This window comes from Sitophilus oryzae, unplaced genomic scaffold (assembly GCF_002938485.1).
Source record: "Sitophilus oryzae breed Bouriz unplaced genomic scaffold, Soryzae_2.0 scaffold_2009_pilon_pilon, whole genome shotgun sequence".
Classification (NCBI taxonomy): Eukaryota; Metazoa; Arthropoda; class Insecta; order Coleoptera; family Curculionidae; genus Sitophilus; species Sitophilus oryzae.
Genome location: NW_022146735.1, coordinates 191,069 through 218,491, shown reverse-complemented (window position 1 = coordinate 218,491; position 27,423 = coordinate 191,069). Strand labels below are relative to the sequence as shown.

The window sequence follows — 27,423 nt, the reverse complement described above, 5'->3', positions numbered from 1 at the left end:
CTTCAATGGTCTTATTGAATCTTTCGACCATCCCATCAGACTGCGGATGTAAAGCTGTTGTCCTAGTCTTGTGAATACCAAGCAGATCACACATCTTCTGGAACAGTCTTGACTCGAAGTTCCTTCCTTGGTCAGTGTGAAGCTCTAAGGGAATTCCAAATCTACTGAAGACATTATTGACCAATACTTCAGCTACAGTCGATGCTTCTTGGTTTGGAATGGCAAAAACTTCTGGCCATTTACTGAAATAATCCATCGCTACTAAAACGTACTTGTTGCCCTTGTGCGTTTCAGGGAATGGGCCTGCAATGTCAACAGCGATTCTTTCGAATGGCAGTCCAACGTTATATTGTTTCATTTTTCCCCTAGAGCGAGTGCTTGGTCCTTGGCTGGCTGCACAAGTTTTACATTGTCGACACCATTTCTTGACATCTTCGCAATAATCCACCCAGTAAAAACGATCTCTCAGCTTGCTCAAGGTCTTGTTTACTCCAAGATGGGCTCCAGTTTTACCACCGTGAATTTCTTCCAATACCTGGGTAATTTTCTTTCTTGGTACCAGTAACTGAGTTGTTACTGTCCTGCCATCCGCACTTTCCCACGTGCGCTTTAACAATCCATTCTCAATAACCAGTGAATTCCACTGAGCCCAGAGAGCTTTGAAAACGAGCCCTCTGTTTGCAATATCCTGCCACGGTGGTCTCTCGCCGTTACCTTCCTTGAGCCGTAGTATTGCTCCGATGTCTGGATCTTCCATTTGATCTTTCCTCAATTGTGTCGTCGTCCACTGTTCATCGGTTCCAAGTTTAAAACTCCTTATCATGACAGTGCCTTCACGTTGTTCCGTTTTACAGCAGTGCTTACAATCGGTTTGACAGGGTCTTCTGGATAAACCGTCTGCGTTACCATGCATTTTTCCAGCACGATGTTGGATGGTAAAGTGATACTGTTGGAGCTTCTCGAGCCATCGTGCTATTTGACCTTCAGGTTGTTTCATCTCCATAAGCCACTTGAGAGCCGCATGATCTGTCCTAATTAAAAATTCTTGGCCGTACAGATATTTATGAAAATGATCAACTGCCTTCACAATTGCTAGCAGCTCCTTCCGGGTAACGCAGTAATTCCTTTCTGGTTTGGATAGAACTCGACTGTAATATTCTATCACTCGTTCTTCGCCATCTTGCACTTGTGATAGCACTGCACCTATGCCGATATTGCTGGCGTCGGTATCCAGGATATACCTCCCTTGTTGTTGCGGGTAGGCTAGAATAGGACTTGAACATAAAGCCGCCTTAAGTCTTCCAAAGGCTACATCACAATCGGTGTTCCATTCGTAGCCGACTTCATCACCTGTAAGTCTATGTAAGGGTGCAGCTATATTGGCAAATCCCTTGACAAATCTTCTGTAATAGGTGCATAAACCCAGAAAACTTCTAAGTTCATTTTGTCGCGAGGTTTAGGCCAACTTTGATTGCCGCGATTTTCTTCTTTTCGGTGTAAATTCCGTCTGCTGAGACTACATGGCCCAAAAATTCCACTTGTCGCTGGAATAAGCTACACTTCTTCGGGTTCAAGTACAGGTGAGCATTCCGTATGCGGCCGAAGACTTCTTCTAAATTTCGCAAATGCTCCTCAAAAGTTCTTCCCATAACCAATACATCGTCGAGGTAAACCAAGCACGTTTTCCAAGTTAATCCTCTTAACACCACCTCCATGAGACGTTCGAAAGTGGCTGGAGCATTGCATAATCCAAACGGCATGACCTTGAATTGGTATAGTCCGTCTCCTGTAGAAAAAGCCGTCTTTTCTTTGTCTTCCTCGTCTAAACCAACTTGCCAGTATCCACTCTTTAAGTCGAGAGTGGAGAACCAGCACGAACCTGCCAGTGTGGTTAACGTGTCGTCTATACGTGGCAGTGGGTAGCTGTCCTTCTTAGTGACGTCATTGAGCTTCCTATAATCCACGCAGAATCGTGTACTACCATCTTTCTTCGTCACCAAAACAACAGGAGATGACCATGGACTTGATGATTCTTCGATAACTCCATCTTCTAGCATCTTATCTACCATTGTCTCCATTTCTTGTTGTTTGGAAAGGGGCACCCTTCTAGGACGTTGTCGAATCGGCTGAGCATGACCAGTATTAATCCGGTGCTTCACAAAATCCGTTCTTCCACTGTTATTTTTCTCAAAAATACCGCCATGCTTTCGCAGGAACTGCTTAGCCTTCTGTTTCTCCTCATATGTTAGGTGATCCCATGGCTGTTCTAGATGTTTTAGTGTTTCTTTGGATGCCATTTGTGTAACAGCTGACGACACTTCATCACATCGGGTGACACTTCTTACAGGTTCGCAGATGGCTATCTTGTCACCTTTTTGAATCTTGACACAATTCGGGAAAACATTCGCAATTCTGATCGGTATATTCTTGTCGGTGTTCACCAATGACTTTCCTACTAAGTACCTATCTTGTTTCTTGTCGCCACTTTTTACCAGTCCAACACAGCACCCAGCGATTTTCTCCACTTTACCGAATACGATCTTCTCGGTATTACCAGGTATCACCACAGTTTCCGCTGATCTTACATCCATTCTGCCTGGTCCCTCGTCTGGAGATAACATGAACTCTTCATATCCAATATTTAAGATATTTCTCTGGTGATCGAACGAAAATCCATGTTGACGAATCATATCCATGCCCAAGATGAAGTCATCTTCAATATCTGCCACTAAGACGCTATGCTGAAACTTCAAATTTCCTAACTTCAGTTCGACGATAGCCTTTCCCCGTGCAACGGCCATTTCCCCCGTAACTGTACGTAAACACACTCTTCTTCCCAGAGACATCAGCTTCAATCCTTGCACTGAGTTAGCCCGCACCAACGATACCATAGCGCCAGTATCCACAGTCATTCGAATTCCCTTTCCATTGACTTTCCCGTCGATCACCAAGCTGTCAGCGGTTGTTCCTAGACTCCTAATGGAAAAAATCCTGGGGGCTCTGTTCTCCCCAGTCAATACTCGCCCCTTAGTATTGACTGATTTTAGTTTTCCTGGTGCCTACGTTCTCTGGATGGTGAACGGGATCGCATTTGAACGCGGCAATCCCGTTTAATGTGGCCATTCCTGCCGCATCTAAAGCACCTTATGTCCTGGGATCTTCTCTGGTTCTCTGTCTGGGTGTTGTTGACTCCCTTGTTTATTAGTAGCACACATAGTTTGTCGAATTTTCTACACATCTCCTCCAAACTTCTGTGGGTACTCTCGGGCTGTTCCTCTACCGTTACCGATCTTATCTTCGCTCTAGGGATGGCGCTAAAAGCAGCTTCGATTTCCAGCGCCCTGACCAGTGCTTCGCTGCTGGTAGAAAATCGAGATATTTGCAGCGCCCTCTGTAATTCGTTGTCCCTCAGTCCGCTGATAAAGCACTGAGCAGCGAGTTCCTCCCTAAATCCTTCCGGTGCTTCAGGATACGGTAGGTGTACCAGCCGACGTAAGTCTGCTTCAAATTCCTGCAGACTCTCTCCGGACCTCTGCAGGCGTGACTTGATCTGGGCCTGGTAAAGTTGGCGTCGATTTTGGTCGCCATATCTTCTGTCCAGTGCAGCGACCAAAGTTTGGTATTCCTGCTGTTGGGCTGCAGGAATAGTTTAGTAGCAATTCAGGGCAGGGCCACGCAGTGTGATGACGAGTGCCGCTGCTTTCTCCTGGTCAGTCCATCGGTTGGCAGCAGCGGCTGCTTCAAACTGGCGGTGGTACATTGTCCAAGTAGTTTGTCCATCATAGGTCGGGGCCTTGAGGTTCGCAGTTCCAGAGACGCCAGGTGTCCTTGCTTGTACCTTGGTCTTCTGTATGTCCATCTCTAATTTTTCCATTTTCTGCTGAAGGCGTTCCTCCAGATCTTCTACGACTTCTTGGAAATGGTTCTCCTGTCGTTTTTCAGGTCTTCAAAATTCTTCTGTAGTCGAAATTCCCTGATTTTCTAAAGTTTTCTTAAGACGGTCCTGATCTTCTTGTCTTTCTTTTGGCGGCGCGTTTCTATATCTTCTAAAATTTCCCTCCATCCATTCTTCTGACGACTTTCTAAATTGCCTAAAATTTTCTCAAGCCGGTCCTGTTCTTCTTCTTTGTCTTGTTGTCGTTGAATTTTCATATCTTCTAAAATTTTCTCAAGCCGGTCCTGTTCTTCTTCTTTGTCTTGTTGTCGTTGAATTTTCAAATCTTCGAAAAAATTTTGTCTTGATTTTCAGAATTTTCAGTAGGCGGTCTTGTTCTTCTGCTTTTTCTCTTTTCGCAGCACTTCTCTTGTTCTTCTGCCTTTTCTCTTCTCATATTCTCCATAAAATCGCCTAATAGTTTGCTTACTTCCTCCATTTTCTTCGGCTTGCTGTCTCTTTTACCAACCATAAAAATTCCCAAATTCGGTGTAAAAATCGTCCAATCCACTTAATTTCTTCTTAAAATCCTCTTGAATCGCACTTCCGACACCAATTGTTACGGATTCCGTGGGTCCACTATTTAAACTCACGATAAAATACTTAACGAATTTATTTTCTCACTTTATACACAATTACTAACTTATAACACACAACAAACTAACTATTTATAAGATTCCTTCACCAAATTGTCCGATTTTCAATTTCCACGCGGTATATTTCAAATTTCAAAAACTGTCTCAGTTGTCGATGGCTCCGGCTTATATACTCTATTGACTGCTTCTCGAAATTTCCCCCAATTCTCGGAAAGCGTACTTCTTCATACCAGACAATTCTATTGTCTGATTCCCTTACTTCTCGACTTGACTAAAAGATGGCGCCTGAAAAAGTCTTTTAATTTCTGGCGGATACGTTGCGGTTGTGCAGGCAACCAGTAATACATTTTTAATTTCTGGCGGATGCGCCATTTTTCTTGACAATATTTTGGTGAAAGTTTGAAACACCCTGTAGAGTACGTTAACAATGTAAGGAACTTAAAAATAATTTTAAGATCTAGATGTATCTTTTCTCAATAGTTTGTTTTTTGAATAATCTCATTGCCTTAATTTTTTTGGTGATATTCGTTTTTGAAGCAGACACATTTTTTTCCTATTTTTTACATAAAAACCATGCCTTTGCTTTTAGCCCTAGTCAACAGATATAAAATAATGGTTATGATTTATGTAATATTACTGTCTTTGAAAAACCATATTATTATTGTCTGTTGGATAGTTACTACAGTAGATATGGATTTTAAGTCCAAATGTTGAGCTCTACCATAATCAATTAAAGCAACAATCGCCGATACTTTAGTTCTTAAAACCATCTCTACTAGAGTAAACAATAATAATATCTCTTTTCAATGCCAGTGACATTACAAAAACAATAAACACTATTTTAGAAGTGTGTTGATGAGGACCCAAAATCAATGCTAAAGTTGCGTTAAAATCGTTACTGTCTTATTCAAAAGCAAATATCTCCATTAAAAATAAAGCTATTGAGGCGAATCAAAAAACAAACTATCGAGAAAAGACGTACCTAGATGATAAAATGATTTTTAAACTCCTTGCTTTGTTAACATATGCCATGGAGTGTTTCAAAGTTTCACCAAATTATCAACATTTTGTTTTTCCTTGTACAAATTGCTTAAAAAATCATCAAAATCGATCCATTAGAACAGAATATTTATTAAACTTTAATATACATCAAAATTTTAATGAGCCGGTGAGTGTCTCACTATCACTAATCAATAGATTGAAACTAGTGAATTATTACTCAAAACTACAACTAGATATTTCTAAAATCATAGTTTTGACAACTTGAGCTGTCTAGTTCTAATATCCTGGAAATTTATTTGGGAAATATCTACGTTTCACACTTCAAATATAAAGTGGATAGCGTTACTTTTAAGTTATCTAGTTGCTGCAATAGAAAGACAATCCAAAATAACAAAGGTTGGTAAGAGTTAACTAAAAATAGCCAATTTTCGAGTTGCTATAATCTACTTCTAGTTTTGAGGTGGCGATATGGAATTTGATTTACTGAACAGAACCTCAAACTATTTGTTTTAGTTACATAATTTAGAACATTTGAAAAAAAATATTTCTGATTTGCAGATACTCGCCCAGCTTCGCCCAGGAACCGCCTCCCCCGCCTCCTCCTCGAACCACGCCTCCTCCGCCACCTCCCCACGTAGGCGCGTCCTACCAGCAGCAGGTGCCGAGCAACGTGCAGCAGATGTTTAAGCGGATGTCGCCAGCGCCACCGGTGGTACCAGCCAGGGCTCCTCAGGTGGCCACTACCAGTGCTGGAGCTTACGGTGGTGGAGGGCAAAGAGGGACTAGTCCTGTGGGAGGGGGAGGATCCAGCAGGCAGCCGATGGTGGTGCAAAACGGGCCGCAGGTGAGTGGGACATTTGAACTACTATATTATTGTTTCCAAAAAAATCCTATATGGGTATTTCGTCACTGCAGGAAAATCTACAAAATCAAATAGTTATTTTTTATAAACACTGCTGCGTTAATCCAACGGAGGCTAATTATCAGCAGTTAGGTTTACTGATAAACAAATTTGTCTAACAAACAAAAAAATGCATAACGTTTCGGAAATTTTATCTTTCCGTTGTCGGAAACAAAAAAAATACAAAGAATTAAAAAAAGAACTATTTAAAATATTTAAATGCAACTATTCGAGAACGCCTTAATTTTTTTTAAACTGATACGTCCTTTGGATACGTCTACAAAAACCGTTTACGTTCTGTTAAAATGACATTATATCAAATTAAACTTCAAAATTAACCATTAACTACCTGATAACAATTACTTATAAGGTAAAACCAAAAAGCTTCAAGCTTTCAGTATGAATATTTTTAATTTGTTTTTAGTATTTTACGTATATATTATGTTTATTTGTTATGTTCTTTAAAATCAAAGAAGCGATACATTTGCCTAACATCTACAGATACAAGAGCAATATATTTATTTTTATTAGATTGTATTAAAAAAACCTCTTTTTTCTTTTAGAGGCTATCGCTTCTTTTATTATAAGTTTGACGTTGTTAAAATCTATTCTGTGTCCTGTGTCCCATGAAGGCTGACAAATCTTAGATTTGTGAAAGTCGCCCTTGTTTCACCAATATGAAATTGATCCCATTGCCATACCGACATCTTTTTTTTAAATTTGAAAAGGAAGTAAGATCTGATTAAAACTAACGTTGAACTTTCTTTCAAAGGTACAACAGCAACTCTCACAACAAATGCAAGCTCTGAGCATCTACACCAATAGCAGCGTGAACGCCTCTGAACCTCCTCCGCCTTACCCACTGATCAGCACAGGTCCTGGATCTGCTCCCCCTCCGCCTAGTTACTCCGTTTCAATTCAGAACAGGCAGAGCCCTACGCAGGATTTCAGAAAGAGCCCTTCATCTGGGATCTACTCTGGATCTACATCTGCAGGTGAACATAATTTTCATTTATTATTTTTATGTAATTTGTAAATTTTTAAGAATATTGGCCAAAAACGGCATGATAAATCTCAGAAATGATTTATTCTTCCTGAAGGTCTCTGTATCTCAATAAATTAAAAATAAACTTATTAACTAGATTAATAACAAAAAGATATTTTGAGGTACCATACTTATGGCATGCTTATTACTTTTGATGTCATATGAATGACAGCTTTTTGAAAGATACTGTTAGATCTTTATGGTCTTTGAGCCGTAGAACTGGTAAATAATAACACTTAAAGTAATAGTTAGGCTACCTAGAAGTTGGCATTGAAGTTTTGTAATTGTATTTAACTCTAAATAATATTGGCATTTATTTTCTTTTAGGTTCGCCTAGTCCTGTGCCTGTTTCTACTGCCACCACACCTACGCCAATGGCTAGGCCTACGCCACTGCAAGCTTGGGGTGCCAGGCAAGCTGTGTCGCAGCCCCCTATAATTATGCAGTCTGTCAAAAGTACCCAAGTCCAAAAGCCAGTACTGCAGACTGCGACAGCTCCTCCCATACCTGCTACACCAAATGGTAAGTCATGTTTAATTAATAACAATATTCTGATAATTACTACTATGTTAGGAGTTATTACTTACTATGTTAGGAGTTAAACTTAAGGATAAAAAAAGAAATAGCTGGATAAGAATGCGGACTAAAGTGGAGGATGTGACAGCCAGGGCGGCACGATTGAAATGGAGCTTTGCAGGACATACAGTTAGACAATCCGACAATAGATGGAACACGGTAATTCAGCGATGGAGGCCATACTTAGGACAGCGAATGAGAGGACGCCCTCAAATGAGATGGTACGATGATTTCAAAAGAGTGGCAGGACTACATTGGACACGCACAGCACAGAACAGAGATCGGTGGCGAGAATTGGGAGAGGCCTATGTCCAAAGTTGGACGACAAACGGCTAACGATGATTCTGATAATAATTAAAATTATACAGTGTTTATGTTTTTTTATTTGATATTTTGTTTATGTGCCTGTTTGCCTTATACATACAGGGTGTTTCAAAAAACATGTGCCATCTCTCGTGGGGAGATTCCTCATGTAAAAATCAGATTTTTTTTTCATATCAACATAGGTTCGATTCTGCTTTGTTTTGTAGCTACAGGGTGTTAAAGTCTAATAATCTTTCGATTTGATATAATTTTCTTCCAAGTAGTTTTAGTGAAAAATCTAATTTTAAAAAGTTGAAACATCCTGTAACTCTAAAACTATTTTCATACCCATGTTTATAGCAACGTTTTTTTCATATTTTTTGATGAGGGATCAAAAAGTACTTATTTAAAACTTTCGCAAGTTAACGATATTAAAATTTTTAAAGGTTTTTTATTAGACTTGGATCAAAGCAAATTAATAAAATTGCGTTTATCTCATCAAGGAGGCCGAAATCGACAAAATATCAAGAGACAACTTTTAATCGGCATTAAACTGCTTACACTATTTCGCTTACAAGAGAAAAAATGTCAGTGTCGTACATGCTTTTTTTAGAAAAATATTTCAGTGATAACCTATATGCACGTCTTGGTGAATATATCGACACTTTTTTAGCTTTAAAATATGGCGCATTTATAGTAACTTTTACCCTCAAAATTCTTTTCATACGTTAAAGGTACTCAGAAAAAATTATAATAAATCAAAAAAATGTTAAGACATTAACACCCTGTAGCTACGAAACATAGCAGAATCGGAACTATGTTGATATGAAAAATAAATCTTATTTTTACGTGAGGAATCTCCCCACGAGAGATGGCACATGTTTTATGGCGGAATAATTTATATTATTTATTAACAATTTCCAAAGATATACAGAGCAGCAATTTACATTTATACATTTATCTTAGGCCAAACCACGCCCCCGGCCACTTCTGCCCCGCCACCCTCCTACACAGCTTCCATCCAGCAGAAGGCGTATACGAACGGAGGCGGAGCTTCTGGCAAGCCGGCCGCGCCCCTTCCAGGCGGGGTCTGCTCTAATCAGGGCGCGGTTAACGTGCCCACTACGGAACCGCCCAGCTACGCGAGTAGCATGCAGGCCAAAGCCAAGGCTACAAGGGGTAAGTTAGGGAAATAATTAGAGTTATTCTCATCAACTACACTTTTATACTATACTATTATATGGAGTGGTCAAAATTAAAATGGATCAAGTCCAATTTTCTACTATTTTAAGATAATCGTCTAAATATGTTTATAAAATATTGTTTTTTCTAGTAGAGAAATGAATCAAGGCATACCTCACGCGTTAAGCAGTTATAGCCTGTTTCTGTTTGGTTTCTGAATATTCTGTTGATTCCTTTCAGAACTGAAATTGATCGTTGTGTGCGATTTTAACACACGTGCTAAAGTTTAGAGCTAAAAAAATATTTTTTTTGATAAAATGGATGTCCATGAAAAAAAGTCTGAACCATTTGCACCAAGTGAATTGGATTATCAGCCATCTGAAAGGTCCGATTCTATCGATTCTGAAAGTATAGTTTCATTTATCAATATTTTCACTATTGCTACATAAATAAGTTAGACTCTTTTTCTTACAAATACTTAGATAAATATCTGACATGTTGTTCTGAATAAAACTGCACTAGTAATCTTATCATTTTATATAGAAGTAATGTAACTCACTTTAAGAGGCAACACATGAAAGATCTTTTTCCCTTTATCCCGCCTATATACCATAATTATTGTAAAAATCGAAGAAAACACTATTAATAGACAATGTCAAGTCAACAAATCCCTTAATGACGAATAAGAATGTACCGTGAACGAATTTGATCTAGATTGAAGAGTGTCCCAATTTATATCTAAAATTTCAAGAGAAAAATTGGTTCAAGTCCAAAAAATTATAAACAAACATTCTTAAAAATGACCACAGTTGTATTTTGAGTTACTTTAGTTTGCAATTATAAAATTTCAAATATAATAAAGCATTGTGTCAAGTTTTCTTCTCCAGCTTATTTTATTTTAACTTAGTAACATTAAAAGATTTAACTCCCATTTTCTTCATAATTATCTTCTAGGACTTGATCAAGTTCACTTCTGAACCCCTCATATACAGGGTGGTCCAAACTGTATTCCGGAAACTTTGGCAGCATATTCTGCAGGTAAAAATAAGTAAAAAAGTTCGTATAAATGTATGTCCTAAAATGCTTAGTTTCGGAGATACAGGGTGTAGAAGTTTCATTTTTATTTCGATTTTTTCCAAATAATTTTTGAAGTAATGTCAATATTTGGATGAAAATTGGTGTATGAGAGTTTTTGATCTGAGAAATTCGATTTTGATGTCAATATTGCTCGTACTTGTAGGGGGCGCCACCTACATATTTTTAACTGGTTTGAAGGGTAATAACTTTTCGTCCGTACCTGTATAAAACTATTGAGTATAAAAATATACATTTACGACGTTTTTTACGTAAAAAAATATTTTGGTAAAAGTCGCTACGAGTAATGGTTATCGAGATATTTGGAATCTAAATTATCAATATCTGTCATCATTGACTTACATTAAACATGTTAACTAAATAGTTGTTAGACTGAAATCATAAATTTGAAATGTTTTGTGCCCAAAAGTTCAACTGAAACTGTTTATCAAAGAAAAATTTATGAATTATTAAAGAGGAGTAAAAAGTTCCCAAATTTATCATTTAAGTCAAATAACTATCTACTCAACATGTTTATTTTTGTCAATAATGACACATATTGACTATTTCTATTCTAAATATCTTGAGAACGGTTGCTCCCACCGATTTTTTCCAAGAGACATTTTTTAAGTTAAAAAAATGGGAATGTATATTTTTTCACTCAGTAGTTTTATACGGGTACGGACGAAAAATTATAACTGTTCAAAACAGTTAAAACACATGTAAGTAGCTCCCCCCATAAAATAATAAATACAAGAAGAAGTGTCAAGTCAGCGTTAAATTATCGAAACAGCGTGGCTGCCTGGGTAACTAATTTTCAGATATGGCGGCTGGGACAATTGACATGACATAGAATTCAACAATTTCAATTTCAAAACAATTTCAATTTTATGAAATTTATTTCCGTTTCCGGTTTTTAATGGCGGGCTGTTCAGCAGGTTTAAATGAGGGTTAATATACTTTTTACTCTTTCTAGTAGTAAATAATACAACAAAATTACTCAAAAATATTTATTTGGAATTTAGAACAATGTAAATATGCAAATCAACACAATTAAAGAGCTATAAACCAATAAACTACTGTATCAATATCAAATATTTAAATAATATCAGAGATGCTGTGTTAAAGTGAATTAGTAAAGTAACAGAGTGCATTGACTTACAGAAACTTGAAGATACATAAATGTTTTCCCACAGCTTCACGGGCATAAACTAAATAACTGGAAGGAAAAAGGCAACCTGAACCCACACAAAACCTGGAATCAAAAAAATATGTAAAAAACATAAATATAGGTACATAAGACTTTTTGTGAATTAAATCAAACAGGATAGAAAATAAAATGAATAAATATGATACATATACATCTAATACCTCATTTGTATTTTAAAAATAATCTACATACATAGATTTATAGCATTATTGCTATGAAAATACATAATAGGTACCTATGTGATATGTAATTACGCATTTTTGTTCATCTTGTAGAAAATTAATGTAGGCTAATAATAGTTCAATAATCATAATTTACCTTGTATAACTTGCTTTCAATTGCTCAAAATCACCGATCAGTCTTTAAAGTAGAGATACGGAAAAATCCTTGGCAAAGAATATCCCAAAATCCTTGGGTTTAAAGCTAAAAAATATAAAAACAGTTAATATATTACCTATTTTTACATATAATATTGCCCATACCTACTACACGCAGAAACGTCGATTTCATCATTTTCTTCGTGTAATTAATATCATATATACTTTATTAAAGTGTTAATAAGGAACTTTATATCAAAAAACATCTTTGTACTTATACATTTCAGCCGAAATATCAGAAACAAACTTCCAATCAAATCTAAACGGCAAAAATTCAAATGGCGCCCGACCTTGCCAGAGGCCTCGGGAGCTGACGCTGACACACAGACAAAAGACAAAAGAACAGAACGCCGACGTGCATAAAAATGTTCCGTAGCAGAAATTGACAGAAATCATATAGAAATATTCAGATTTTTGTCTAGGACAGTCTAGAAGCCCATGCTTTCTGCCTGGGTAGAACCGCGCCACAACTGTTTCCAATTTTCCGGTTTACTGTCACCCCCCTGGCTCCCCCTACAAATAGGAGTCATATTGACATCAAAATCAAATTTCTCATGTCAAAAAACTGCCAGACACCCATCCAAATATTGATTGACGTTGATGAAATAAAAATAAAACTTCTACACCCGAAACTAAGCATTTTTGGACATACATTTATATGAACTTTTTTACTTATTTTTATCTGCAGAAGTTTCCGGAATACAGTTCGGACCACCCTGTATATACTCATTTTTATACTATAGATATTTTAGCCTAGAATATTTTCGAATATATTGTATATAGTTTGTAATATGATTTTTTGTTTTTCTGTAGCTCATCCACCATTGCCACCATTACCGTACCCAGACGACACTCATACAACTTTCACTACTCAATCTCACTCGCATCCCCCACTCCAAAGAAAGTTCTCCCCTGCTGTAAGCGGGGCCAACGAGTGCTGCAGGGCGGATAGTCCTCATTCGACAGGATCGAGCGAGGGAAGGAGTCTGTATCCCACGGACAACGGAGCACCGCCTTTACCACCTACCGGTGAGTATCATTGTATTTATCACTGAATAAAAACTAAACAAGGAGTCCAATACTACAATCCCTAGAGAGAAAATCGACGTCATGGAAATACCTTTTTGTCAGTTTAGTTTGACGTTTTGCGGATTTGGTTATTTTTTGTTTATTTTATAATTGGATTTAAGCTTGATTTTCATGCATCCGTTGTCCGACGATACGTTGATACGATATTAATTTTATTGGTAGAATTTAAGGACTTTCATTGGTTAGAAAATAACGCAGTTTTTAAATTTATTGCATTTTCATGCCTCTGTTTATCGGATATATGTTGTGTCATTTTATATTTTCGTTTCCATCAGGACTAAAATGCAGTAAGATTAGATAACTAGGTGTCGTAGCCGCGACTACCCCGTAACTTAAATTGTTACTATAAAGTAACAAAAACTTAATGGAGGCATTATGGTAGCACTTGTTTGTAACCCCTACTTTGAAAAGTTACTATAAAGTTTTTGGTCTTTTATGGTGTCATATTCGAAGATTCGGGTAGTTCCAGCCACTTCTTTAAATTACATGTATGCGACTTGCAATCGGGGTGTTTATTTTCCACTTTTATGGTAGGTAGGGACTAACCGGTCACTCTCGAAATATACTTCAAAGTGACTATTCCTTATAGAGTAACATTCTAAGTGGCAGAGTGGGTCTAGGAACTATGCTTTAGGGGCAGTGACATTTTAAAAAGGACTGGGAACTATATTTGCTAGTTAGGTTTTTTTTTCAATCATACGTAGATTATATTTCGCTTAGATATGTATTCTTCCATTATTATACATGGAAATTTTTAAAATACTGTACTGCACAGGTAAAAACAGGAAACACTGTGTACAGCTTTTTATTTTGTCTCTCTGTCAACCGGTCATTTATACTTATTCTACTCATCTTATGGAATCCTTCCCTTAGAAAATGGTCATATTATTATCGGGAGATGTCGCTAATCATTTCGTTATGTCTTTCGTAACAGTATCATTAGTATCGTTCTTCGAATACTAAGGATTAAGATCCTGTAAATATAATGTATTTATTATTTCAGCATCAACGTCGGTGAAACCCAATCCTAATAACAACAACAATCATGTATGTATTAATGGAAATTCATCGTCAGAGAGCAACGGTAGTAAGAATTCTGCAGAGGGACCACCACAGTTGCCGCCTTATGCAAAAATAAAACACCAGGTAAAGTATTACTATCTTATATTTGGCAACAGAGTACCTTTTTAGAAGTATAAATATTGTATACAAAGTATTATGAAGTGAACCCGATATTTCAACTTATATTCTATAAAAATATACCTTTTATTTTTACCGTTTTTCAGTCTCCTATACCGGAAAGGAAGAAGATCAGCAAGGAAAAAGAGGAAGAAAGAAGAGATGGTAAAGTGAAGAACTACTCTCCACAAGCGTTCAAGTTCTTCATGGAACAACATATAGAAAACGTGATAAAGTCCTACAGTCAGCGAATGTTCAGAAGGATGCAGTTAGAGAAAGAAATGGTTAAAATCGGTAAGTTCTGTCAAAAATATTTTTGGTACATTAATAACTCTGCTTGGCGCAATTCTTTTAAGATACTTTCAAGATGGCGGTATTTTCGATCTCTACAGGGTGGTCCGAACTGTATTCCGGAAACTTCGGCAGCATATTGTGCAGATAAAAATAAGTAAAAAAGTTCATATAAATGTATGGTACTAAAATGCTTAGTTTCTGAGATACAGGGTGTAGAAGTTTAATTTTTGTTTCGATTTTTTTCAAGTAATTTCTGAAGTAACGTCAATATTTGGATGAAAATTGGTGTTTGGAAGTTTTTTGACATGAGGAAATTTGATTTTAATGTCAATATGACTCCTACGTTTAGAGGGCGCCATCTACATATTTTTTAACAAGTTTGTAGAGTAATAACTTTTCGTCCGTATCTGTATAAAACTACAGAGTAAAAAATTACATATTTGCAACCTTTTTTTACGTAATAAAGTTATTTTGGTAAAAATTGTTACGAGTAATGGTTGTCGAGATATTTTGAATCGAAATTATCAATACCTGTCATCATTGACATAAATTAAACATGTTCACTTAATTAGACATGTTGAGTTATTAGACTGAAATCATAAATTTGAAATGTTTTGTGCCAAAAGGTCAACAGAAACTGTTAATAATAATAATAATGATTAATTTAAAAAATAAAAAGTTCCCAAATTTATCATTTCAGTCAAACCACTATCTACTCAACATGTTTTATTTTTGTCAATAATGACATGTATTGACTAATTCCATTCTAAATATCTTTAGAACGGTTGCTCGTAGCGATTTTTACCAAGTGACATTTTTTACGTAAAAAATCACGGAAACGTATACTTTTTCACTCAGTAGTTTTATACAGGTACGGATGAAAAGTTATTACTCTTCAGAACAGTTAAAACACGTGTAGGCTCTATAACTAGGAGTCACATTGACTTTAAAATCAAATTTCTCATGTCAAAAAACTCCCAGACACCAATTTTCATCCTAATATTGATGTTACTTCAGAAATTATTTAGAAAAAATCGAAATAAAAATGAAACTTCTTCAACCCTGTATCTCCGAAACTAAGCATTTTAGGACATACATTTATACAAACCTTTTTACTTATTTTTATCTGCAGAATATGCTACAGAAGTTTCCGTAATACAGTTTCGACCACCTTGTATATGACAACTAAGCATTCATGATTTTTTGTAAATTAATCTTGCCATTTGTTTTTCATTAGGTTTGAGTCCAGAAGCTCAACAGCAAATGCGAAAAATGCTGTCTCAAAAGGAATCAAACTATATTCGTTTGAAAAGAGCCAAAATGGACAAAAGTATGTTTGTTACCATCAAACCCATAGGCGTAGGTGCTTTTGGAGAGGTTACTTTAGTGAGAAAAATCGACACCAACCATCTGTATGCCATGAAGACCTTGAGAAAAGCGGATGTCTTGAAACGTAATCAGGTATACAGTTTTTTATAATATTTTCAGTTTATTTTTTGTGATTTTTGTGTCTGCATTTGCTCTTATAAGTTGTACATTATCAACCTATTAATGGCATTTTTATTCTAACATATTAATTTGGGTACTTTATACGTAAATTGGATACTATCAAATTTATAACCCAGATATTACAGTTACTATTAAAATTTAAAGTTCGATACATTTGAACTACTTTTTAGAATTTTTGTGAATTTGGCTAGTTTGTATTTTTGTAAATTATTTTAGGTTGCCCATGTGAAAGCTGAACGAGATATATTGGCTGAAGCTGACAATGAATGGGTTGTCAAACTGTATTATTCTTTCCAAGACAGTGACATTTTGTATTTTGTTATGGACTATATACCTGGAGGTGACCTAATGTCACTATTAATCAAATTAGGAATTTTTGAAGAAAGGCTAGCAAGGTAAAACTTTTTTTTGATTTATATATGTTCGAGTATATGTTTTTTTTTTAATTTAATATTAACTAAAATTTTTAATAATTTTATTTTTTCAGGTTTTATATCGCAGAGTTGACTTGCGCAGTTGAGAGCGTTCACAAGATGGGATTTATTCACAGGGATATCAAACCAGATAATATTCTCATAGACAAAGATGGTCATATTAAATTGACTGATTTTGGGTTGTGTACAGGTTTCAGGTGGACGCATAATTCAAAATATTATCAACCAAATGGTAAGTCTTTATTAACTTCATCTGTAAATATGTATAATACGATAATCGCAAAACATTTTCCGGTGCACGTCATCAATCATTTCGAAATAAACACTAAAGGGCCGGCTACACGTACAAGCTTTACCACGAGCTTACCTGCGCAAACCTGTTTGTATCGGAAACTCGCTGTCTGTAGACGGTAAAACGGTAGCACGCACAAACCAACAAAAAATGGCCTGCGTAAACGTCGCGCTGCTAAAGATTTTAGTTTGCGCAAACCAGTTTGTGCGGTGATATTATACGTGTAGACGGTATCAGCGAGTTCAAGGTATAGTTTTGTGACTTGTGGGTTTTGTGTTATTAGTTATCAACTCTTAGAAAATGTCTGATATTCGTACTTATTCCAATAAGGAGTTTATGACGAGTTTTATTGAAATATATTGATCGTTGGCGTGTCTATGGAAGATAAAATTGAAAGATTATTCCGATAGAAACAGAAAAAATGATGTGTACAAGAAAATTGTTTTCTATTTAAGTCAGTTTTTACTCCACTTCGATCTATACCGTTTATTTTGCTGTTTTTTCTTTAACAACAAGCAATAAAAAACAATAATTCGTCACTTGACATTTCCACGAACGGAACCACAAATTCAGAATAAAAATAATGATGAATGTACGCTCTTACTTGCATTGTGTGGACACCGCACAGTGTTCCTTCTAGTTTGCGCAAACTATACCGTGCAGGCAAGTCGCTGCCGTGTAGCCGCCGCTTAAAGCTTATAAACTTGACTAAATGAAATTTTGGCAAAAATGTTTAAATTTGTTGTATAATTTAAGATGCCGAGCATATCTTCATTTTACTTTATAGAGCAAATGATTGTAACAGATATTTTATTTAGATTAAAGCTGCAAAAATTAGTTTAAACCGAATTTTATTATCGCTAAGTTGAGTCACATTGCGCCGTGTTCAGTAACGTTGTCGTTTATTATTTGACAATTATCATAATGTCAGTCATTATTTTGCATAATATCATATTGTTGAATCTTTGTGACTAATTCTCGTTTTTTGCCTATTTTCATAGTTTTTTTTTAAATTGTACTTTTAAGCACAAACAGTTCTTTTAAGAACTAAATTTTCGAGTTTTTGTTTGGTTTGGTTTGGTTTGGACGAAAATATGCCGAAGCATTTAAACAGTCGAAACAAAGAGCTTGTAGCTTCCCAGATAAACTATTTTAAACGAGAACGTGAGAATAAAGCTCCTTTATTACCCTTGACTGCAGTCAGAGAAGTAAGTTTGGTTGGTAAGCACATTATACCACTTTCAAAGTTATTTCTATGCTAGTTTTTATTAAATTCTGTGATTATTAGTTTGTGCATTAATGGCACCTTCTTACTTGTTATTACCACTTGTAGTGTTCTAAGATGTATATGAATATAAATAAATAAATAACCCATAATAACGCTTAGAATAATCTTCATAATGGACTAGTTTTTGCCAATATGTAATAAGTAAAATAAGCTATAAAACAAATAATAATATGTTATTATATCAAATCAATTAATTATTAAAATATTAATTATTAAATTAAAATGATTAGGTATAGACATTTTTTTAATAAATATATTGTTTCCCAATTTTACATTAAGATTAATCTCATAAATCCATCATAATCTGGCAGCGTCGCGCGTCGCGTCGTCGCCATCGCTTGTCACTCAAAATTGATCACGTGCATCGGAAATTGTTTTGGGCTTACCGTATATTATCATCACTCACTTTAAGTCGCAAGATTAATTTTAAATTTGTTTTTTGTCACGTTTATCCTTTACACACTGTATATCCAAACAGGAGATCATAGTAGACAAGACTCGATGGACCCCATAGATGACTGGAGCGAAGAGTGCAAATGTAAAGTCTTGAAACCGTTAGAAAGACGAAGAAGGAGGGAACATCGATGTTTGGCGCACTCTCTGGTCGGAACGCCGAACTATATCGCTCCTGAGGTGCTACAACGTAAAGGCTACACCTGCGTTTGTGATTGGTGGAGCGTCGGTGTTATTTTGTACGAGATGTTGGTCGGTCAGCCTCCGTTTTTAGCCAATAGTCCAGCAGAAACGCAACACAAAGTAAGTTTTTTTCTTCTCTTTGCTAATGAAAGAAATGTCAAATTAAATAATGTAATTATGCTTTAGGTTATAAATTGGGAAACAACTCTACAAATACCCAAGCAAGCAAACTTGTCTGAAGATGCCACAGATCTGATATTGAAGTTATGCTGTAGTGCAGAGAAGAGGTTAGGAAAGAATGCATCTGAGGTCAAGAATCATCTTTTTTTCAAAGAGATTGACTTTGAAAAGGTAAATATTCAAATTTCCGGATTGTACATTTGAACTATTTTCTCTGTTTTTATATTCTTATTATTCTTGTTCAACAATTATACGTTTTGATACAAATTATTAAATGTTTTAGGGCCTAAGAAGACAACCTGCACCATACAAGCCCAAAATCGACTATCCTACAGACACTTCCAATTTCGATCCTATAGATCCCGATAGATTGAGGAACAGCACTTCAATAGATTCATCTAATTCAGATGACATAACAGATAACTCAAAATTGTTTCACGGATTCTTTGAGTTCACATTTAGGCAAGTATTAAAAATTAATTTATATAAAATACTGCATTATTTAATTTTATTTTTAAATTTGGTATTTTTAAAATGATCTTTAAGTTAAATTTTACTTAATAATCGCTTTCAAAAGACAATTTAAGAAAACAAAAATGAATTAATTATAAATTATATAAACAGTTATCATTTACATCAACAAAACTCGTCTCCTTAACAGCACTTAAGGGATATAAAGGGCCATTACTACCGCTTTTTTGTTCAAAATATTCTTGTTTGTTCAAATTATTCAATAAGGTTGCGATGAGTTTTTTTGCAACAGCTGTTAAGCTACTTCGGCATCTTGTATGCTTCGCACTAAAAGCGATTTATAACTTATATATTAAAAAAACTTATACATTAAAAACTTGGACTTTTAATGAAAACACTTTCTTTATGTTAAAATCATTAAAATCAAGTTAAAAAGACTAAGGCCGTGGTCCAACATAAAGCTGGTAGCCTAGAGTATGGCGGAGAGGAATGGTCCTCTCCACTCTACACTACTCAACGCTGTACGCCTCATATGGGGCGCAATATGGAAGGATTCTAATACTATTATTTTTTTTTATATTCATGCATTAGAGTGTTGATTGAAAGAATGGGAAATATACGCAACCTAATGAGCAAATTCGTGACAAGGCTAATTTGATTTTTCATCACGTCTCAAGTGCTGTACGGTGGAGTCTCTCTATTCGTTCTGCGGCCAGCGCATAAAACACTTATTTTCTCTAATTCGGCTAGCGAAGGAATATCGAAGACGTTGTGGAACTGAAAGCGACAGTGTTGGCATATTAAAATGTGTAATATCTGTAATATGTTTGACGAAAATATCTTTGGATGAAAAATCCGCGTTTATGTATTTGAAAATAAACAAAAATAAAAATTCTTTTATAGGTACTAAATATTTCGTTTGATCGAAAAAAGTCGTTTAGTTGGCTTGGAAATTACAAAAAACTATTGACATTTACCATAATATTTTACATATAAAATAACAGCGATCTTCATTTCCAAGCCAACTCGCACGCCGTTCTTTGTTTAATCATATAATATTATATTAAACTGTTTAATGATAGAAAATCCGTATTATTAACGTACTGTACCCAAAATCCGTAAATCTACGGATTAATCCGTAGTTCTAGCAACACTGTCTCCGGCAACCACCCACTTTGTCCACGGAAAGCAGAACTACGGTACAATATATTTTTTATCCGCTGCGCTGTAAACGACTATCGACGCAGAGCTAAACTAAATCTCGGACAGATTGACTAGCGGCGACGGTATCGCCAGCTACATCTCGGACAGGTTTTGTGCCATGAAATCGCCCATAAGATTGCGCATCTTCTTATTACTTCAATCAACGATTATAGTTTAATAACATTATCATGTTTTACACTTTGAAAACTTTTTTTTATACTTTTTCACAATTTGAATTTGATTTGAATTTTTGCGTGTTTGTTGCGCTTTTCAGACTTTGTTTTGAGATATTTTTTTGTTTATTTGTAATTAGTTTCATGCAAAGTGTATAAGTCATGGAAGACATTGTGTCAGGACTAGATTATTCTATTAAAAATAGTTACATTTGGTTTCAAAGTATGACATCATATTTTTACAAAACACTGTAAGAGGGCTTTTTGGCTGATTTTTTCGAAAATTCCACACCTGTAATTTTTAACCAATGAAAACGTGTTTTTTTGACAAATCACCATGGCGACCGATAAATTTTAGTGAAAATTTTTTCCTTGTGGGCACCCAACAGCGAATTATACTAGAAATTTTTTGACGTTTATAATGACAGAATATCTTTTTGAGAGTCTGGTTTTTATTTGTTTACATGATAATTTTGATACATTTCAATTACAAAACTGAGATGAAAGTTTGTAAACTGCTTCCATACGCTTGACTTTGATTTCCTAGTATTCGCGGGTGTCAACTGTTTAATCTCCTGACGAATATATTCTTTGCTTTCATGCCCGAAGCGAAACATTTTTTTTAAGCTGTGCCGCTTGACAGCTTCAAAACTGAAATAGTTTTTAGGTTTGGGTGTCACTTAGTTGTCATAGTAACTAAATAATCATTTCGACCAAAAATCGAAAAATACATTTTAATTATTTGATTTTCAAACACAGTTTGGTGTGGAATTTTCTTACCGAATACCACACGAGGTCAAATTAAATCCAGACATTTTTTCTCGCTCATGAATATTTTTAGAAAATTATCCCTCGTCTTCGACTCGGGATAATTTTCAAAATATTCATGAGCTCAAAAAAATTTCCGGAAATAATTTGACCTCTAGTGGTATTACTAGTGTCAATTTTTTTGTCATGTCAATGTCAACGGTAGAAAAAAGTCGTCAGTATTTAATTTATGATTTCAGGCGATTTTTTGATGACGGAGGCGTATCGGCGCTCAACAAAATCAACTTGGACGACAACGAAAACCAAGGAGGTCCAGTCTACGTATGACGACACAGATAACCAACAGTCGTCCCTTATATACGTCATCGTGAGGGTTGGAAGCCCTATAAAACAGATAGAGAGGTATATTTGAATGTGTATGCGTTATCCTTTTTTGACCATAACCTCTCTACTACATATTTTTTGTTTGTTTTTTTCGATAGAATTTTGATTTCCTCGAAAATTCGGCCAAAAGAATTTAAAAAAGCGGTATATTTGATGGAAGAACAGTTTTAACTGTGGCGAAATAAAAGTTAAATGGTGCGCAATATCTTAGAGAATCAGATCTATAATATAATTAATTGTTAATGTATATCCGAGTTGTTGGGTACGCTGTTGTGTTTTTTCCTTGCAATATTTTACGGTTCATTAAAAAAATAATTGGAATAATATAGGGTGTGCCAAAAAGTCTGCAACATATGGGAATTTTTTATTGTTTTTCACCAACACCACCACCCACCCCACGCCCACAACCGGCCCCACACCCACAACGCATTCCCGACTTCCCCCCGTATTCCCTATGCCACTCCGTGACGAACATCTCTCACACAATAAGAAACCTACCACGCTACCACACCCCGCTCCACACCATGCTACCTATAAACACCACCACCCACCCCACGCCCACAACCGGCCCCACACCCACAACGCATTCCCGACTTCTCCCCGTATTCCCTATGCCACTCCGTGACGAACATCTCTCACACAATAAGAAACCTACCACGCTACCACACACCCCTCCCACACCATGCTACCTATAAACACCACCACCCACCCCACGCCCACAACCGGCCCCACACCTACAACGCATTCCCGACTTCCCCGTATTCCCTATGCCACTCCGTGACGAACATCTCTCACACAATAAGAAACCTACCACGCTACCACACCCCGCTCCACACCATGCTACCTATAAACACCACCACCCACCCCACGCCCACAACCGGCCCCACACCCACAACGCATTCCCGACTTCCCCCCGTATTCCCTATGCCACTCCGTGACGAACATCTCTCACACAATAAGAAACCTACCACGCTACAACGAATTTTATGCCGATTTTTTTCGGCATATCCAATAACAGAAAATAAATTAAGTGACAAAATATGAAAAAGAGTCAAAGGGAATAGTCTACGTCTGTGTTAAGTTTCATAAATATATGAGGACTTTTGAAAAATATTGATTTTATTCATATATTTTAAGTTTAAAAAGTACCAAACTTGTTGCAATGCCGTATAAAAAAACAAGCATATTTTTTTGTGTCTAGAATAGAGTATCAGAATATTTCTTAAGTCTATAAGGTTATTTTGAATGTGTTTGTTTGAATTTTTTTATTTCTATAAGCCATTGCAACAACGAGGCACCTAGTCTAAAAATTAACTTATATTTTTTTAATTTATGGCCTAAAAATAATGTTTAATGCAGTAAACATTTTTTATTAAATTTATGTAATTCATAAAAAACCTTTTTCCTTTATTTTTTTTGAAAGATCCTGTATATTGATGAAACTTGCAGTATGTTCCCGGATTGTCTTTACAAGAGGAAAACAACTTTTTTATTCTTGACATTTTGAAAAAAATGCATTCTTCATACTTTTTTTGCTTGTTCTCGTTTATACTTTTCCAAATTTCCATACTGTTTTAGAGAAAATTTAAAAAAACATGAAAATTTAGATGAATTTTAGTTAGCCAAGTCCTAAAAATCAAAAGGCGTTACTATGGTAATATCATTCCGATTTCATTCTTTGATAGATTATTATTGGTAGAATTTTACTTAGCGCCATATTTTTTGTTGTTTTAAAATGTTAAAGAAGCACAAAATTTATTTAATTCAATGCTACGAAAAGGGTGATAATAATTATCCGAAAATGTGATAGTTTAACATCAGCAAAAAATATGACGTTTATCAAAATAATAAGAACCATGTATCAAAGAATGAAATCGAAAGTATATTTCCATAGAAACGCCTTTTGATTTTATTACTTTTAGGATAAATTCAACCATATTTTCATGTTTTTTTTTAAGTTTTCTCTAAAAAGATATGGAGTTTTGGAAAAGCATAAACGGGACTAACTGTTTTAGAACAAGCAAACATTTTTATGAAGAATGCATTTTACTCTAAATGTCAATAATAAAAAAGATTTTTCTCCTGTAAAGACAATCCTGGGACTCTCCAATTTTTCTCTTTGCCAATTTTTGATATGTTTTTGACATAACCCCATTTTTTGCATTTATGTATAGAAGATTTTTATAACTCATTGCCATGACAGTTGTCTCATGACATATGTCAAAACTGATTTTTGTTATTGGATCTGCTGAAGAAATTTCGTATAAACATTGTTAAACTCAATAATAAAGAATTTCCTCATTTATTGTGCACTTTTTGGCTCACCCTGTAGATTTGAAATTATTAAAATCTGTCACATTTACTGGTATAATTACGCAAAACAAACTCGTTCTAACCTCACATAAACCACCAAATGTTTATTCTAATTATTTTTTTGTGTTGTACGAACTTTAGAAACATACAGGGTGTTTAAAAATGCATGTGCCTTACTAGTGCCTCGTTTTTTAAAGGAAAAAGTCCCCTTTTGGTATTTTCCTCTATTTTAAATTCTTCAAGATTAAATACAGTTTGTTGAAATGACAGCGTGCGTCATTCTTTGGTCACTAAAACAAAATAATAATATTTAATGAATTATAATGTATGTTTAGCTTATTTTGGTTAGTTTATATAGATTGGTTTTTAACTGATTGAGATTGGGTCTATGTAGTTAGAAACCAACCAAAGGCTGTGACCAAAATATTTTTTGTTGTTTCTTGGGCAAACCTAAAATACTTGTAAGTATACAGGGTGATTCACTGTTCCTGGAACAAGTTTAATATCAGGTTTTCTTTGTGAAATTTTAATTTGTTTTTTTCTAAATATAATGCAATGGAAGCGCACTTTTTTATTTTTTTATAAATATACATGGCGATTGGGTTATATTTTTTCTTAAAATTGTAGATTTATGTTTTGAAATGTTTAACTTGGTAGGTTGATCCCTTTAACTTGGCAGGTTGAAACTGTATATACCAAACAGTATAGCTTATTTTTATATGATTAGTTTTGAAAAACACTATCATGGAATACTTCCATTTAAAAGGTATTAATAATTTGCACTTTGTCAATTTGGAGAGCTTTAAATAAATAGAAAATTTATAATCTAAAAATGTTCATGTTTTGAAAATTCACTGAGAGCACTAAGTATATAGCAATCTATTTAAGAAAAACTACATTGGTGTAGAAATATTTTTAAAATGTGCGCTACTATAATCTCACATAATTTACAAAAAAAGGCAGTGAAAATCTCACATAGGAAACCTAATATGGAGCTTTTTCCTAACAATGAGTCACCCTGTATAATTTTTTCTTTCTTGTAAATAATTGAGATATTATTAAGTATCGTGGAGACTAAGAGTGAGAAAGAGAGAGTAGATTGTACTGGAAAATAAATAGTTTTTTTTGTTAAAGTTGGTTTGATGATCATTTTCTTTTTAATTTTTTTATCTGATATGGGTAAGTAACCGATTATTGAAAAATATTTGAATAACACCATTTTTTCTGATCAGAAATTGGCAATGTGGTAGTATTTGTCCCAGATTATATTTATAGTAGGGTTTCCAATTTTCGGGATCGAGATTTAAAATCCCGGAATTAGAACCTATAATCCAGGGATCCCGAAATTGACTATCAGAATGAGAAATTTAATCTTAAGAAATACTTAATGAAATTGCAGCTACATATATCAAAAAGAAAAATGAGAAAATAGCTTTATTAAAATAGACAAAACAAAGTAACATCCATATTTAGCAAGTAAAAAAATACAATTCTTGTTGCAAAAAAACAAAATATAGAAAACACGGAAATATAACTTTCAAATATTGACGTTCTGCTTAGTATAAATAAAATATGATCTTTGAAAGACTAAAGTGTATAAAGTCGAATCATTTTTAGATTTGGACATTTAAATTTTTCGAGATTTTTGGGATTCCGGGATTTAATATCAGGATTTTGGGATAAACATAGACTACTATATCTATCTATTTGGAAACCCTAATTTATATACAATTTACAATTATTTCTTCATATTTCAACAAAAAAATATTACAAACTTTGAGATTTGTAGACTGAAAAAAAACGTCAACTAAACATTGTTTTTTTTCTCTAAACTAACGTTAGAAAAATTCGAAATACAAAGGTAACTTCTACACCCTGTATCTCCGAAACGAAGCATTTTAGAATAGAATATAATACGAACTATTTCACTTATTTTATGTGCAGAATATGCTGCCAAAGTTTCCTGAATGCAATTTGGACCATCCTGTATAATGAGAGTTCTCGAAATTTATCGCCATGTCAGTCGTCACATGACATATGCCAAAATTATTTATCTTATTATTGGATATGCTAAAGAAATTCCGCATAAACTATTTTTCAAAAATTGTAATATTTTTTCTTCATCTGTTGGTGGGCGAACTTTTTGGTAAATCCTGTATATAAAATTTTAAAAAAATGCAAAACTTATATCTTTTCTTTTGATGCTGATTATGTTCGTACACAATAATAAATAAATGTGGAGAATAGTGGTCTGACTGAAAGTTTGTAATATTTTTTGTTATATTTTCTTTAAAAAATTCACACAATAATTCAGCTTTGAAATGATTTAAATGATCTTCTTTTTGTGAAATTAAAAAAAAATATTTTTACTAAATTTTTAAATCACTTTTGTTATATAGAAACACAACTGAATATCTATAAAAAATATAGTATACAGGGTGGCGCACCTCATTCGCCTCGGTTGATTATACGAAAACGGAAAGATGTAGAAACAAAATATTTTATGGGTATATGTGGGGAGGCAATGTGCACAATTTAAAATTATTTTGAAATATACAGAGTGTTTCCGAACTAAGATCCATACCAAAATTATATTTTTTCTTATAAAACACACACCCGGTATTTTATCCGGGTGTGTGTTTTATAAGAAAAGATCCGTTTCTTTGTCCCAAAAAAGGCATTTATTATAAGGGTTAAAAATGTTTAAAATCTTTAGTTTTTGAGATATTTAAAGATATTTAAATTTGCATGCTATAATAGAATAGATTATTAACACCCTGTACATTACTTTTCAGAATTAATTCTTGTGCTGAGTTTAAAGGTAAAGAAATAAACTTTACAGAAAAATGGCACTGCTACCTTAAATTTATACAGGGGTATCAAAAATTGCTGATCTATTTTAAGGATTTATTTTATATAAAAACTTTTTATATAAAAACCTGTTAGACAGAAACCTGAGGTTGGAAGTGAAATAAATTATTATGCCGTAATTGTCTCTTTTATAGAAACT

The 27,423-nt window shown here is 34.8% G+C and overlaps 1 protein-coding gene across 2 annotated transcripts in view; it reads left to right on the top strand.

The window, feature by feature from the left end:
* The window catches only part of LOC115884063 (serine/threonine-protein kinase Warts), a 29,631-nt gene extending 6,871 nt beyond the window's left edge, over positions 1-22,760 (top strand). For both annotated transcript variants that reach the window (XM_030902515.1, XM_030902514.1), the window contains exons 5-18: positions 6,091-6,376; positions 7,206-7,428; positions 7,806-8,000; positions 9,324-9,536; positions 13,014-13,229; positions 14,293-14,435; positions 14,576-14,762; positions 16,000-16,223; positions 16,488-16,666; positions 16,759-16,937; positions 18,764-19,041; positions 19,108-19,272; positions 19,385-19,563; positions 21,956-22,760. In XM_030902515.1, coding sequence (XP_030758375.1) covers positions 6,091-6,376; positions 7,206-7,428; positions 7,806-8,000; positions 9,324-9,536; positions 13,014-13,229; positions 14,293-14,435; positions 14,576-14,762; positions 16,000-16,223; positions 16,488-16,666; positions 16,759-16,937; positions 18,764-19,041; positions 19,108-19,272; positions 19,385-19,563; positions 21,956-22,043 — 2,755 coding nt within the window. In that variant the 3' untranslated portion in view covers positions 22,044-22,760. The remainder of the gene's footprint in view (positions 1-6,090; positions 6,377-7,205; positions 7,429-7,805; positions 8,001-9,323; positions 9,537-13,013; positions 13,230-14,292; positions 14,436-14,575; positions 14,763-15,999; positions 16,224-16,487; positions 16,667-16,758; positions 16,938-18,763; positions 19,042-19,107; positions 19,273-19,384; positions 19,564-21,955) is intronic.
* Positions 22,761-27,423: the final 4,663 nt, after the last annotated feature.